This window comes from Watersipora subatra, chromosome 2 (genome assembly GCF_963576615.1).
Source record: "Watersipora subatra chromosome 2, tzWatSuba1.1, whole genome shotgun sequence".
Taxonomy (NCBI): domain Eukaryota; kingdom Metazoa; phylum Bryozoa; class Gymnolaemata; order Cheilostomatida; family Watersiporidae; genus Watersipora; species Watersipora subatra.
Window position 1 is genome coordinate 76926730 of NC_088709.1, and position 16492 is coordinate 76943221.

General features: G+C 36.4%; 1 protein-coding gene across 1 annotated transcript in view; it reads left to right on the forward strand.

Annotated features, from left to right (window-relative positions):
• The window catches only part of LOC137388720 (puromycin-sensitive aminopeptidase-like), a 39029-nt gene extending 26166 nt beyond the window's left edge, over positions 1-12863 (forward strand). The window contains exons 9-19 of the mRNA XM_068075172.1: positions 1415-1563; positions 1765-1929; positions 2022-2282; positions 2383-2598; positions 4487-4621; positions 6396-6615; positions 7025-7167; positions 7806-7862; positions 8784-8891; positions 11458-11658; positions 12486-12863. Of these exons, the coding sequence (XP_067931273.1) occupies positions 1415-1563; positions 1765-1929; positions 2022-2282; positions 2383-2598; positions 4487-4621; positions 6396-6615; positions 7025-7167; positions 7806-7862; positions 8784-8891; positions 11458-11658; positions 12486-12623 (1793 nt within the window). The 3' untranslated portion in view covers positions 12624-12863. The remainder of the gene's footprint in view (positions 1-1414; positions 1564-1764; positions 1930-2021; positions 2283-2382; positions 2599-4486; positions 4622-6395; positions 6616-7024; positions 7168-7805; positions 7863-8783; positions 8892-11457; positions 11659-12485) is intronic.
• The last annotated feature ends 3629 nt before the right edge of the window (positions 12864-16492 follow it).

A 16492-nucleotide genomic window follows, 5' to 3' on the forward strand; every position in this document is an offset into this window, starting at 1 on the left:
CAGTTTCAGTTAATATGAATAATTGTTTCACTTTCATTTATTATGAATAACTGTTTCACTTTCAGTTAATATGAATAATGGTTTCAGTTTCAGTTAATATGAATGATTGTTTCACTTTCAGTTAATATGAATAATTGTTTCACTTTCAGTTAATATGAATAATTGTTTCACTTTCAGTTAATATGAATAATTGTTTCACTTTTAGTTAATATGAATAATTGTTTCACTTTCAGTTAATATGAATAATTGTTTCACTTTTAGTTAATATGAATAATTGTTTCACTTTTAGTTAATATGAATAATGGTTTCACTTTCAGTTAATATGAATAATTGTTTCACTTTTAGTTGATATGAGCAATGGTTTCACTTTTAGTTAACATGAATAATGGTTTCAGTTAATATGAATAATTGTTTCACTTTCAGTTATTATGAATAATTGTTTCACTTTCAGTTAATATGAATAATTGTTTCACTTTCAGTTAATATGAATAATTGTTTCACTTTCAGTTAATATGAATGATTGTTTCACTTTCAGTTAATATGAATAATTGTTTCACTTTCTGTTAATATGAATAATTGTTTCACTTTTAGTTAATATGAATAATGGTTTCACTTTCAGTTAATATGAATAATGGTTTCACATTCTGTTTGCATGAATGATGACGATAATATTATGTCTTTAACATCCCATTCTGAGAAATTCAATCTCACAAACTGAGTTGGTTCAGTGTAATTGCCTATTATATACCCATTTATGGCTCCTTTTGCAATGCTCCTTTTTATCCATTCTGAACAACTAAGAATAATAAAAGTAAAAAACCAATGCAAGCTTCATTTTTCATTATCTGCTGTTTATCGCTCATTGATTTTGTGCAGTTATGTATTACATACAATTAGTAGGTTTCCTTTCATCTGTAGCTTTCCTTTATTAATGACCTTGTCTGTCATACATGTACATGTACATGTAGCTGCCCAATAGCTCAGTGGCTTACATAATGCTATCTTTTGTTTGCCATTGCGGGTACAACTATAATGGTTTGCTATATCTTGTACCATCGCATCATATCTTGTACCATCGCATCATATCTTGTACCATCGCATCATATCTTGTACCATCGCATCATATCTTGTACCACCGCATCATATCTTGTACCATCGCATCATATCTTGTACCATCGCATCATATCTTGTACCATCGCATCATATCTTGTACCATCGCATCATATCTTGTATCATTGTATGCAAATAATGGTTTACATTTCATTTCTGTCCCATTTTAAAAATGTTGCAAGTAGACAAAGTCATAAGTTGTGTGACTCCAACTGAGATGTTTCTTTGCACCGTGTCCTTGAATTAATTATTCATCCTAGTTTATCATTCAGTGCTGTCTCTGTATTTTAATCAATTGTTGCAGGCGCCATGGAAAACTGGGGACTCGTCACATACAGAGAAACTTGCCTTTTAGTTGACCCAGAAAATTCATCTTCATCGTCTAAGCAGTATGTCGCCCTCGTAGTTGGACATGAGCTCGCCCACCAGTGGTTTGGTAATCTTGTCACAATGGTAAGTCTAGCCTGAGAAATCATTGCTTTTTCTAAGAAACCTTCAATAAAAATATGTTTTTGGTAGTTAGCGCTGGCTTGGCAAAAAACATCTGTCATCATCTTCAAAGAAAAATATATATTTATTTTCAAAATACCTTTTAGCATACTGTTATTCTAGAAGACATGTTTTGTATGTTTACTCTCATGTTGATGATTCTAGGAATGGTGGACTCACCTTTGGCTGAATGAAGGTTTTGCATCCTTCATAGAATATCTATGCGTTGACCACTGCTTTCCTGAGTTTGATATCTGGACTCAGTTTGTTAATCAGGACTTGGCTCAAGCCTTGAAACTTGATGCCCTTAACAACAGCCATCCAATAGAGGTAAGTTATCACTCCTATGTTTCTGAGAAAGCTCTTGAGAAGTGTTCTTTAAGGTGCTGTAACCAGGGTTACTGTATGATATGTACTTACAGGTGCCAGTAGGTCATCCTGCGGAGGTAGATGAGATATTTGATGCTATTTCATATTGCAAAGGCGCCTCGGTTATACGGATGTTGCACAGCTGGATTGGGGACGAGGCATTTAGGAAAGGTCTCAACCAATACTTGAACAAGTTCGCCTACAAGAATGCTTTTACTGAGGACTTGTGGGACTCACTCGCTGAAGCCAGTGGCAAACCAGTGCGTGAGGTTCTCAGTACCTGGACCAGTCAAATGGGTTTTCCTGTCCTCCAGGTAACAAGCCTATCTGCGCTAACCTCTCCTGCATCTTGCATCTTCCATGTATTTCAAGGAAGAGTACCCCGTTGTGTGCTATCCATGCTCCTGAATACAGGTGTCAGAGACCCTGGAAGGTGGCCAAAGAGCTCTTACAATCACCCAATCTAAGTTCTGTGCTGATGGAAAATCACCAGAAGGGGACTTCCAATGGATGGTACCCATAGATATAACCTGCTCAACGGATCCCCTCAAACCCTTTTACACAACAGTTCTGAGCAGTAAGAGTTCTACTGTCAGTTTGGATGGTGTCAAGGCCGGCGATTGGATCAAGGTACTTCATACTTCTATTTATACACTACTTATTGTACTAGTGTAAACTGGTAGTAGCTTCCGTTGCGGCATGTATAGTTATAAGGTCCCGCAGCGGAACCTTATAACTATACACTGGATCTGTTGTGGCATGTGACTGGTCCCGCAGCGGAACCCTATAACTATACACTGGATCTGTTGTGGCATGTGGCTGGTCCCGCAGCGGAACCTTAAAACTATACACTGGATCTGTTGTGGCATGTGACTGGTCCCGCAGCGGAACCTTATAACTATACACTGGATCCTCGCCAAACGATTTTTTATTGTTCCGGTGTTGGCATCGTAAGGCAAAAATCTCGTATGGAGGGGTATAGAAACCCATAGTAAATATCTTATGCAAACACCCCCTGGTGAAAATCATCAACATTGTATATACATATTCTACATACTAGGAATTCTCCTGTCACATAGCCCACGACCAAAGTGATAAGGGAAAAAAGAAAGGGTACTGCTGGTTGAGAAATGCAATATTTGCAGTCAAATGGCAATGCAGTGCAATAGGATAACTGCAATGGTAGCTGCAATGGTAGCTGCAATGGTAGCTGTAATGTACTGGGTGTTATTATATACAACAAACAGCAATAATGCAAGGAAAAGATTATGTTTATATCTCTCCCCTGCAATAGGAGAAATGCAAAATTAGAAGTAAAATGGCAAGCTGCTGTGTAATATACACAGTTTCTAAATTGGTTGTGTTGAATGCAGAATGGGTTTGACAGCGATCTGTAACAGAAAGCAAGCATTAGCATTCACGCGTCTGAAAGTTTTCTGCAAACTGGAGCATAATAAAGAAATGTTCTTGCCATAAAGGGGCATTGTAGTTTGGCCCTAGCTTGTAGATAAGATGTATAGAAATCTGGCTAACGTTCTAGATAATTTAATGAAACCTTCGGTAATTGGACAAAAAACCATATAGGCTGATAAACCGTGTACCGCATTTTCATACCTGTAAATCAATATTGCACTGTCATAATGTTACGATTTACTGAAGGTGAAACAAATGGTCTACATTTATTACAGAAACCTTCGGCAATTGGCAATTACCATAGACTGGTGAAATGTGCACGTTTTTCTATCATCTATCGCACGGCTTTATGGGCGTTTTGTGTGCCGGTCTTAATTTTGATTAAAAAGGCTTGTCAGGTTTTAATGGCGACTTTAGGCCAAATTAATCTTTCTATTTATGTATCATCTGATTAGATGGGTAAGTTTTAGGATATTTACGATAATTTTCAAAGACTTGGTAACATATTTAAATAGGTGTATAGGTATTTTGTATCATTATTATGCTTTAACGACTCGACAGAAAAAGGGTTAAATTTCTTGATGGGATTTCGGTACAAGGGTTTGGGTATGGCTGTTGGTGGATACTTTTCGGGAGTTGTGTGCACATATGCATTGATTATAAAGCTGTCAAACTCACTCGCTTCGCTTGTGTTTGGTCATGGGATTAAAAACTAGTAATAAAATAGTATGTTAACCTTGGTAACTATAGTTACCTACAGTAACTTTAGTGTATTTAGTGATAATGATCTGCAATAAAATGTAATGTTACAATGTACTATGTGCAGTACGTACCGTAGGAGTTGTTACTTTCGAGACAGACGTACTACATAAACTTTGATGTTAACTTAAATGAGTTTAGCTTACTTAACACATACTTAGAGTCCATTACACCTCTCTTGCAGTTGAACCTTGTAACTATAGGTGTATATATAGAGTCTAACACTCCTCTCTTGTAGTTGAACCCTGGAACTATATGTGTATATACAGAGTCCACTACTCCTCTCTTGCAGTTGAACCCTGGAATTGTATGTGTATATACAGAGTTTAATACTCCTCTCTTGCAGTTGAACCCCGGAACTATAGGTGTATACAGAGTCCAGTACTCTTCTGCGATGCTAGATAGTCTCATTCCAGCTGTCAGCAACATGTCATTACCTGCCAGAGACAGACTTGGTCTACAGAACGATCTCTTCGCCCTGGTAAGCATTTTTGTACAAGTATTTTCTTTTTGAGTTTGCTGGTTGCTTCTATAAAATATCATAAGTTTACTGGTTTCTATTGGTTGTGGACACAAGAAAATATTCTATGGTGATAAATAAGGGAGGAAACACTAAGGAACTCACACGCAAAGGGAATATAGGGATAAATAAGGGAGGAAACACTAAGGAACACACACACAAAGGGAATATAGTGATAAATAAGGGAGGAAACACTAAGGAACTCACACGCAAAGGGAATATAGTGATAAATAAGGGAGGAAACACTAAGGAACTCACACGCAAAGGGAATATAGTGATAAATAAGGGAGGAAACACTAAGGAACACACAAAGGGAATATAGTGATAAATAAGGGAGGAAACACTAAGGAACACACAAAGGGAATATAGTGATAAATAAGGGAGGAAACACTAAGGAACACACAAAGGGAATATAGTGATAAATAAGGGAGGAAACACTAAGGAACACGCAAAGGGAATATAGTGATAAATAAGGGAGGAAACACTAAGGAACTCACACAAAGGGAATATAGTGATAAATAAGGGAGGAAACACTAAGGAACTCACACACAAAGGGAATATAGTGATAAATAAGGGAGGAAACACTAAGGAACTCACACACAAAGTATTCTATAGTGATAAATAAGGGAGGAAACACTAAGGAACTCACACGCAAAGGGAATATAGTGATAAATAAGGGAGGAAACACTAAGGAACTCACACACAAAGGAAATATAGTGATAAATAAGGGAGGAAACACTAAGGAACTCACACACAAAGGGAATATAGTGATAAATAAGGAAGGAAACACTAAGGAACTCACACACAAAGTATTCTATGGGGATAAATAAGGGAGGAAACACTAAGGAACTCACACACAAAGGGAATATAGTGATAAATAAGGGAGGAAACACTAAGGAACTCACACACAAAGGGAATATAGTGATAAATAAGGGAGGAAACACTAAGGAACTCACACACAAAGGGAATATAGTGATAAATAAGGAAGGAAACACTAAGGAACTCACACACAAAGTATTCTATGGGGATAAATAAGGGAGGAAACACTAAGGAACTCACACACAAAGGGAATATAGTGATAAATAAGGGAGGAAACACTAAGGAACTCACACACAAAGGGAATATAGTGATAAATAAGGGAGGAAACACTAAGGAACTCACACACAAAGTATTCTATGGTGATAAATAAGGGAGGAAACACTAAGGAACTCACACACAAAGGGAATATAGTGATAAATAAGGGAGGAAACACTAAGGAACTCACACACAAAGGGAATATAGTGATAAATAAGGGAGGAAACACTAAGGAACTCACACACAAAGTATTCTATGGTGATAAATAAGGGAGGAAACACTAAGGAACTCACACACAAAGGGAATATAGTGATAAATAAGGGAGGAAACACTAAGGAACTCACACACAAAGGGAATATAGTGATAAATAAGGGAGGAAACACTAAGGAACTCACACACAAAGGGAATATAGTGATAAATAAGGGAGGAAACACTAAGGAACTCACACACAAAGGAAATCTAATAGTTTTTATTATCTAATAGTTTCAATGTACAAGTTTGCATCACATCTTTGTGCCGTTTATCAACAGCTAATTAGCATAAAGTTAGCCATCGTCTATTCTGTGCTTTTTCATCTTTGAAAGTCCTATTGGGCCATGTTCAGGTGCAGCAATTTTGTCAAGGTGTTGTTAAGTGGAGTATTCGGTGTTGTGATACACAGGCGAGAGCTGGTCTGAGCTCGTCTGTAGACGTACTGAAGGTGGCAGAGGCCTACAAGTCGGAGAGCAACTACACCGTCTGGTCTGACCTTGCTAGCAATCTTTCTACTATTTCCCTCCTCACGCAATACACCGACTGTAGTCCACTCATGGACTCCTACAACATCAAACTCTTCTCAGATGTGGCTGCTAGATTAGGCTGGGAAAAGAAGGAAGGAGAAAGTTAGTTACTGAATTGTTGCATATAGCATGAAGTACATTGTATGAGGTATTTATCATGTCTGTTGTTTGTACATTAAGTCTAAACTATCTTTGTACCAGATATTGTAAGTCTTTAGCGGCCGCATGGTTCCATATTTACCATCGTTGTCTATTTATTATTAGAGCAAGATGTTTTCATTAAACTGGGCGGGGTAGTCACCATGAGACTTAAGGCTGCCTAGTATTCAGCGGGTAGCTAGTTCTTTTGGTTCCACATTTCTCTGATATTTTTGTAAAGGGTCAAAACAAATGTGAGAAAATTGCAACCTGGATATACAGGGTCTTAGATACGAGTCACAGACGCTAGTCCATAAACTTAATATACTAATTTCTGATTAGGGTTAAGAGAGCGATTTCATACTATTCCCAGGTCCTCTTGATTCTATGCTTCGGGCTCTTGTCGTCTCAAAACTCGGTCATTCTGGCCACAACGACACCATGCAAGAAGCTATGTCAAGGTTTGAGCAGCACATATCTGGGGAAAAGTCTCTCGATGCTGACCTTCGGTCTGCTGTGAGTTAATCAGTACTTCCTGTTTCTATATCATCACAAGCTTTGTTTAGACTTTAGAGTACTTTGTGTAGACTATCATATAATCCTATTCTGTTTGGACTATCCTATACATATACTCTATGTCTGGACTGTCATATACTCATACTCTATGTCTAGACTATCATATACTCATACTCTATGTCTAGACTGTCATACTCATACTCTGTCTAGACTGTCATATACTCATACTCTATGTCTAGACTATCCTATACATATACTCTATGTCTAAACTGTCATATACTCATACTCTATGTCTAGACTGTCATATACTAATACTCTATTTCTAGACTATCTTTTACAGAGTGGCTCGAAACTCTCATATGCTTTATAACTAGAAACTTTCATATACTCTATGTCTAGACTCTCATATACCTATATTCTCTGTCTAGACTGTCATATACCTATATTCTCTGTCTAGACTGTCATATACCTATATTCTCTGTCTAGACTGTCATACACCTATATTCTCTGTCTAGACTGTCATATACTAATACTCTATTTCTAAACTATCTTTTACAGAGTGGCTCGAAACTCTTGTATGCTTTATAACTAAAAACTTTCGTATGCTGTATGACTAGACTCTCATATACTATTTGCAGGTCTATGGAACAGTGATCAAGAAAGGTGACAAGTCCCACTTTGATAAGCTAATGAAGGTCTGTAATTATTCCTATTGGTTCATGACATTGATCCATATATATATATATATAAATCTCAGTGTTTGTGTGTCTGTCTGTTATTCTGTCTGTCCAGCTGTAGCTATTAAAATCTTGGAATGAAAAGCTCGCATCGTGCTGGATTTGTACTCACGAAGTTCGCAGTGGCAAGTTTTTTAACTTGCGCATCTAACCACAAAGCTACTGTATGTAGCTATAATTACTGTATGTAACTATAGTTACTACGGTTAACATATTATTTTGTTACTATTTTTAATGATGATTTTACCAGGTGTTTGCCTTAGATAATTACTATGGGTTTCTATACCACCACTATGATATTTTTGCGTCACGATGCCAACAATGAAGAATTTCTGAATCTGTCAACACTGAAAAATATCCAACATTGAAACAAACTAAAATCTTATAATTGCGTACCAAATGTTTTTTTATTTTAATCGTAGCAAAAGAGACTATATTTAGCCATTACTTCCTAATTATTTCGCATTTACATTTAAACACTTTTTTCTGTTTATTTTTCCTCCCAATTTATTTCACCAAAAACACTTCTTTCATGATACGAAATTTAACAGTTCAGTTGTTTGAAAAAGTTTAAAAACCTTTACAGTTGTTTTATTTTTTCTTTTAATTCATTTCAACTACTCAAAACACTTTTCACCTGATATGAAGTTTAAAAGTTAGAATGGTAAATGTTGTATATGTTAAATAAAAACAAATCTTCTGTCCAGGCTCTTATATTACCCGGGCAACGCAACGCCGAGAATTCACCTAGTATTACTATATTACTATATCGCTATTACTACAAAGTATATAGCGATTGGTTTAGGGTTTAGGGTTGCTCCCCAAGTTGTTTTAACTTATTCTCAGCTTATATCTAACATATCTGATATTCATGAACAGGTTTATGAGACGAGTGAGCTTAGCGAAGAAAAAGTCAGAGTGCTGAGGGTTCTGGGATATGTCAAGGATGAAGAGCAGATAACCAATGTCCTTCAGTTCGCCATATCTGTAAGAGACTATCATTGTTAACAAGTATTTGCTATTAAATTTAAGGACTAAAGAATTTAAAAATGAAAAAGCTTGTTTTATTTTGTCTTGTCTTTGTCTCCAAAGCATCACAAACGAAGGTAACATTATAAATGAGCAATGGGTCATATATGAAATACCTGTAATGTTACTATGAAATACCGTTTAAACCTGTATTTGAACGCCACTTCTATTTGCACGTATTTGACATTCTTAATCTTCACGAACCCGCAGTGATCAGTAGAAAAAGCGTCCACAAAACCGTACAAATGACTCGATTGCATCAACAATCAATTCGTTCCTTGTTTCCGCTCATATCCAAGTTCGTTGTCCAAGTCTTTAAAGGTTGACTTGCAACAAAAGTCACATTACAGTTATTTGGTATCATAAGATTCACCATGTCTTACTCTGTTGTATTGTAAGTGCAAAATATCTGGAAAGGTGATTGCAAGCTCTTAAAAGCTCAAAAACGAACAGAAAATCGCAGCCACACGAGACCGCCGTAGTTTAGATTCGCTTTTCAAAACGGCTCAAATGTGATGTAGTTGTGAGAGATGGTTTCTGTTTACACTTTCGTCGAAATATTTCACAAATATACTTCACGCATTCAATAAAACCATGTCTATTGTTCTTACGCGTCTGTTTTATCGTCATTGTAATGCTGTCACTTTTAGCACTGATATCTCTAAACCTACCGTAAAAATTTGTTTAATATTTCAGCCTTAGCTCGAAGGAGTACATATCATTGTCTGATAATCCTGACGAGCTTGTTGGTCACTTGTGATAATCGAAAAATGCTGCAGAAATTATTTGCGAAGTATTGGGTCACATGATTAGATTACGACTTGCCGATTGGACCAAACCGAAACAAAACTGTAAAGTAGCGAGCATCTATATTTGATACGGGGTCTTCGGTAAAGCCCGAAGTATTTGTCATAAACTAGTGCTACGATAAGTTTTATATTGAGCTTTTTATTGGCCTTTCAATTCACGTGAGAACATCACGTGACAAGACAATAACCAAACTGTCATGACTACGTCAGAGAAATAAAGAGATTCCAATCTACGGCCGCTTTTCGTTTTTGAGCTTTCAAGAGCTTGTAATCACATTTTCACATATTTGCAACCTACAACACAACAGAGTAAGACATGGTGAATCTTTTGATACCAAATAACTGCAATGTGAATTTTGTTGAAGGGCAACCTTTAAGATTTTCGTTAGAGTTTTGGATTGCAACAACAATGAAATAATTAGTAACTGTATCAGGCTAATAGTATTTACTTAGTAAACGCAGTCTTGATACTTCGATGTATGCGTGAAAAGTTTTCGCATTTACGATGGAAAATGTGTTACTAGATATTTGAGGCTAATATTTTGAGGGTATTTTGATTTTTTTTTCTCCAGTCACGCTAGAGGTTTATATTCCAAACCGCATTATGTATAAGGTTTTCTTCTGCTAAAAAATTGTTTGGATGCTAATATCGACGAACACAGCTGTGCAGAAGAGAAGTTGAGGTCAGAAGACACGGTGGAAGGTATTAAACAGCCAGAAGAATATGAAATGGTTTCAAACGAAGGCAACAATGAGAGCGGAATTGGCTGAGCGAACGATGCTATTATTTTTGTTTTGAAAATGTTAATTTTTGTTGCTGCACGTATTATAATTATGGTTTCTTTATGTTACTTGTGATTGAATATATATTTGTAGCGTTGATAGATTATTACTATTATTATAAAACTTACAATAATTTGATAGCATGATTGCGGTAATCTCAACTCAGCTTACAATGGATCGTTGCTCATAACTCCTCTTCCATTGCACATAAAAAGCCAGTTTTGGCTGTGAACTCTAACAAACATGTCGATGAGTGCAATGAGCTTTTGTGCAACCTTGTTGAATATTATACATGTAGTTATAAAATAAAAATATGCCTTCAGATGTAAAATAAAATGAAAAACTTGAAAGCTCTAACAAATGGTAGTACAGGCTATGAGATCAGAATTGGTTAATTGCAAGCAATAGCTGTCAACTGGTAGAGGCATGTATCAGCTTCCTCGTGCATATTTATTTTAAAAATCTACGACAAGTTAAGATCACGACAAGAGGTAAGTTATAAGTTAGCAAATTTCTTGCCTCCAAAAGGTTTAATGTCGCAAAGAGAGTGCAAAAATATAGATGACATTCGATTTGCCCGTGAAAGGGTTAAATTTATCTTTTCAACATTCTGACGAAGTGTTTGAAAAATACAACGCGACCCTGTATTTGAACATAACCTTGAAACGCTACTGTAAGAGAAAGGTTGAAAAATAGAGCACCATGGCATTCAAATGAAGGTTTTACGGTACCTGCTATGTTACTATAAAATGCCTATAGTGTTACTACGAAATAACAGTAATGTTACTATGAAACACCTGTAATTTTACTGATGTTTCTAATGTTCCAATATGACTCTAAAGGATTCGTAGCTAGTTCACCATTCCATTGAAACACAAGAAAGTGCGCTATGGCTTGGCTTGTTATTAAATTTGTATTATGTTCACTTCCAGGACAAGGTGAGGACGCAAGACGCAGTTAGCTGCATTGCTGGAGTTACATCCTCTGCACTTGGTCGGCAACTGACTTGGAAGTTTGTACAAGCCAATTGGCCTAAGCTATCAGCTATGTATGACGGAGGTTTCTTGCAGGCCAGCCTTGTAAAGATATCTATTCAAAACTTTGCAGATCGAAGTGTTATTCCAGAAATAAAGGTGTGTAAATATCCAGTCTCTTATCCGGTCGGTCATACTATGAAATGCATCACTTATGCATGACATAGATATTTGTTGTATTGTTCGAACAGATAGAGCGACCAATGAGAATGCGCCTTATGTGAAGCTCTCTATGCCTTGCTGGATTTTCAGTACTGTTGTTGAGGTATCATCATGAGGGATATCTGTACTGTAACATGGATCATCAATCATTTGTAATAGTGATAGCATTTGTACAGCTATTTGCAATGCTAAAACTGGTTTAACAAACTGCTACACAAATGATAATAACATCCAATTAGCCAACTATAAAAATACTCTAAAGTTCAAAACATAAATTAAACTATAGAAAACAGTTTAGCATATCTTATTGCCGCAAAACCTACTTGACATGTTTAATATACTGTTTCAATTTATACAAGCGACTGTTGTACATACAGTATGTTACATGGAAGAATATCCTTGTCCACAATCGATAATTGCTAGTGTGAAGCCTTGTTGTCCTCACCATTTGAAAGCCAGACTAGGACACAACCCTATGTAGCTTGCGTTGGAAATAAATAAAATTAAATGAAGATTGTTATAATGAGCTATATCAGCTAGCTTCATATGCTTCAGTTTTTTCTCTGCTCATGTAGCAAGACCTTCAGTCAAGGCGAAGCTCAATAAGTGATGTTACCCCTTACATCTTGCTGGTACAATTCCTAAAGAGTCCTTCTCTCTTCAAGAGAAATTGCACCTTATCGTAAACCTGTCTTGCATTTTCTTGCTTTTTTAATACTAACCTTTTTGCCTTATCGGTCAGCTTTTGTTTTTTCCTTTTGTAGGATTTTTTTGAGAAGAACCCTGCGCCTGCAGCCAACCGTGTTATTCAACAGTCATGTGAGAATATCGAATTGAATGCTGCCATGTTGGAAAGGGACAGAGAGGCTATTAAGGCTTATCTCACTGAGATGAATTCCTAAAGATGTTTTGGTTAAAGCTTATCATGCCAGTGGCGACCTGTCAAGTGCTGTTATTTCAGGCGCAAGGCATCCGAGAGTAGCAAATTGACATAATTACCATGGCAAATAAATTTTTTCCGTAGTCCATCCATTTCGTTCAGCTCTATCTACGACTTTGTAATGATTTGAGGAATGTTCCAAGTGTTTACAATATTTTATTCGTTATGCAATTAAATATAACATGAAAGAGGATGTGTCAAATGGATAGATTTTAGTTTCCCCAACCGCTGCTACAGATGAAATACTTATCCATTGGGGCAAACATGCTTTCTCGAATATAGTCCTATAATCCTCACATTCTAATACACGATAAATCTATATCCTAGTTTCATAATCTAGCTAAATCATAGCAGATGCTTCGCTAAAAAGATTTCTGGATATTCACCATCCACTTTCTTTGGCGGTGTTTGTGTCATCCTCGAACTAAATGTCAGGTTGCGTGCACTTGTAGCATATTGCAATGAATTACTCCAAAACTGTTTTATCTAGTTTGAATCTATTGCTGTGTATAACAACCGCAGGTTGATTATTTAAATTTACAAAATAGTTTTAGAATTTGGCATATATAATAGGTCAAACAATGAAGTCTGTTTTACTGGAGAAATGTCTGAGGTGGGTTAGGCTCCGAGGCTCAATCGATCTTGTTTAGATGATATAACAGAAATATTACATTTTATTGTTTTAAGCTAAAAATTGATCTTTTTGTAGATGGGCCTTAGCTCTGATACACAATCATGTTCTGTGAACCAATGTGTTATAGTGCGAAAGGTCATTAAATAAATCCTTCACACTTTAGCGAAAATGAAACGCAAGGTTACTCTTACTTTGGTTCTCAAATATCTCCAGAAGTGTTCATCGACTACCCAGTGAAAGCCATGAATGCTTCTGTGGGTCCAGTCAAAACAACTAGTAGAGGAGTACACAAAATTTATCTATTGCATCAGTATGGAAGCAGCTATTGCAACTGTGAATCAGAATGTGGCTACTAATATGTTTAGACCAGATATATTTGAAGCCAGTCTATCAATGAGCTTCATAACATGGCTTGACACCTAGTGATTGGCCAACTTGTTTCAAATGTCATCTTGAGAATTCAAAATCTGCCCGAATGCAGTTGTTGACATGACTAAATTTTTTGCCTTTGCGTTACGTATTTTGCTACAACAGAATTTCCAATTAGGGAGTAGTCATACGCCTTTGACTACCAAACTGGGTGAGATGGTAATGTCAGAGCTAAAATGAAGCTATGCTAGCAAGTAATAGAGCCTCGTGTCTACCTCTTGTGCTAGAGCGTTTTAAAGGCCTGCTTTAGGAAACATTTAATAATATTCTTAATTTACGATGCCTGTTTTGGGATAGCACAACATTAACAGCTTGCAGTTTGCTTATAAAATATAAATATTCAGCATACAATACGAGTACACCTAAGGCATTTGGAGTGAAATTTAAATAGATAATCTAATGTTTGTGATAAACTTAATAGAGTGAAAGAAGGCTAATCCAATCTTGAAAGAAATAAACTGTAACCGCTATATCAAGGCCTGACAAATGCTTCCATATTAAAAGCATGCTACCCAATTGCTGGCTATATGGCATCACCGACCTGACCAAAATAAAAAAGCAAGAATAAGAAATATAACTAATATGGAGGAGGGGTCAAAAAGCAGTTGCTAAGTGTTCCTGATTATGTCACACTAGAGAGGCATGTCTTAAAGCTGCTGCAAAACAGGAAACTGTTAATACTGATTTTGGTTGGCTGCACAGAAAGTTTTAGCGCTTGAATGCAATGCTAACTAATTGCCATTGGTAAGGTGACCTTGATAGAGTTCGGCAGTAAACTGTTGAGAGTTATTTGAATGCTGTGTTTTGGGAAGAGGAAGGAGATTTCACATTAGAATTGTTTTTTGCAGTGTGATTTTGATATGATTGTCATACTTTTTTATGGCAGTCTATGCATACAGTAAAAGATATATCAAAAGATGCAACAACGTATGCTGAGTGGTTAGTGCCCTAGCCATTTGTCTGTTTGAATTTCAGACAGCAGACAGAAAGGAAGCCAGTTGGACTGGGGATGATCTTTATGAATGGAAATATGGGAGCATCCTGCAATATATGAATCGAAGAGAGTGGATGTTAAAATCATGAGTGTGGAATATTTTGTAAATAAGCTAAACTCTTTGGAACATGAAGTGATAGCTTTTACGAGTAGTTTGGCCACATCCCTCACTTTAAAAATGCGAATGCCTTAGTCTTATTATGATATCCGACACCTAGGAGCGGTGTAGAAATTTTGTAAAAGGTAAACTCGCTATCAGACATGAAATCAGAGCTGAACAATACTTTCACACCTCCTTGACTATAAATATTCGCTATAATTACCCAATTACTTTCTCTTGAGTTATTTATGTGTTTAGCAGCGACCAACAAAGGCAACAATGCTCTCAGTTGAACATAAAAGGAGCAAGATTCTTCATTTATTCAAACTATCCTACCAACAGACCTCCGGTTTGAGGATAGCGGCGCTGCGGAATTGAACCATCAATTTTTAACAAGCATAATAAATTCTTTATAAGGTAAGAGCTTTGCTGTCTAAACTAGCGTTGAAATTTTTAAATATTTTGAGAGTTGAAGAGCAAAAAATTACCAGCGTCAATATGTTGAAGAGTATGAAGGATGTTGGTTTTGTAATATATTAAAATATCTTGTTTGTTAAGCAACAAAGAAAAGATATGAGAAAAGATATTAAGTTCAGAGATTTATATGAATAGGATGTCTAATCATAAGTTTGAGAAGTTCAAATGTAAATCAAACTAGGTTGGCATGTGTTGCTTTCAAATAGTGTTGGCAACATGAAGCGCATGGCAAATTTTATATGATTATTAAAAATCATGGTTAATCTGTGAGCTACCAAGCAAATTGTAATATTATAGGATTGAGAAACTGGTTACATATCATTTTTGTCTCTGAAAATTGAACTGACACAGTTTACTACTAATTGTAGAGCTGAAATGCATACCAAACGGGATTTGAGTCAGCCCTGAGAAACGATATGCGAAAAAGAGAGCAAAAATCAAGACAAGAACACACCTTTTCAGGAATAAATAAAAGAGGTAATAATAAAGTAGAAGAATTTAAACGCTGTAGCTGTGTTAATCAATCTGACCAGATGAACACAGTTGAAGAACCTTGCTATTCTGTGATCTTTCTTTTAGAGGCTCAAGTAGCCCTCCCTCTGCCTAGCCCGTCTACTCGTAAAACAAGGACAGCGTTCACTAACTATCAGCTATCATATTTAGAGAAATCTTTTGAGCTGAAAAAGTACTTAGAGCCAGGAGAAAGACTAGAATTGTCTCAGACGCTCCGGCTTAGTGACGCCCAAATAAAAACCTGGTACCAAAACAGAAGGTAACCATATGTTATAGGATCACATATATATATATCCATGATGTACATGTGTAGCTCAACAAAGATGGCAAAGCTTATAATTGTTGTGAATAAAATCTGCACGTAAATAAATTGGTTAGCGAATGAGCTTTGGACAAGCTATAGCTGCTTTTTTAATCGGTGAGCGAATGTTATAGATTTACTAACCTGTTAAAAATGAAAAATTCTTGTAATACAGCTTATTTGTGTGCTTATTTGTGTGACTAAAGTATATTCAGGGACTGTTTCAGAACAAAATGGAAAAGACAGAACGCAGTTGGCATACATCTTCTAGAAGATACCACCAATTTATCTGCAGTGAGGAAAGCAATGGAAACAAACCAACGTTGGATTCAATCACTAAACCTGGGGCACCATTTGGCCATTACTGGGCTGACAGTTCCGAA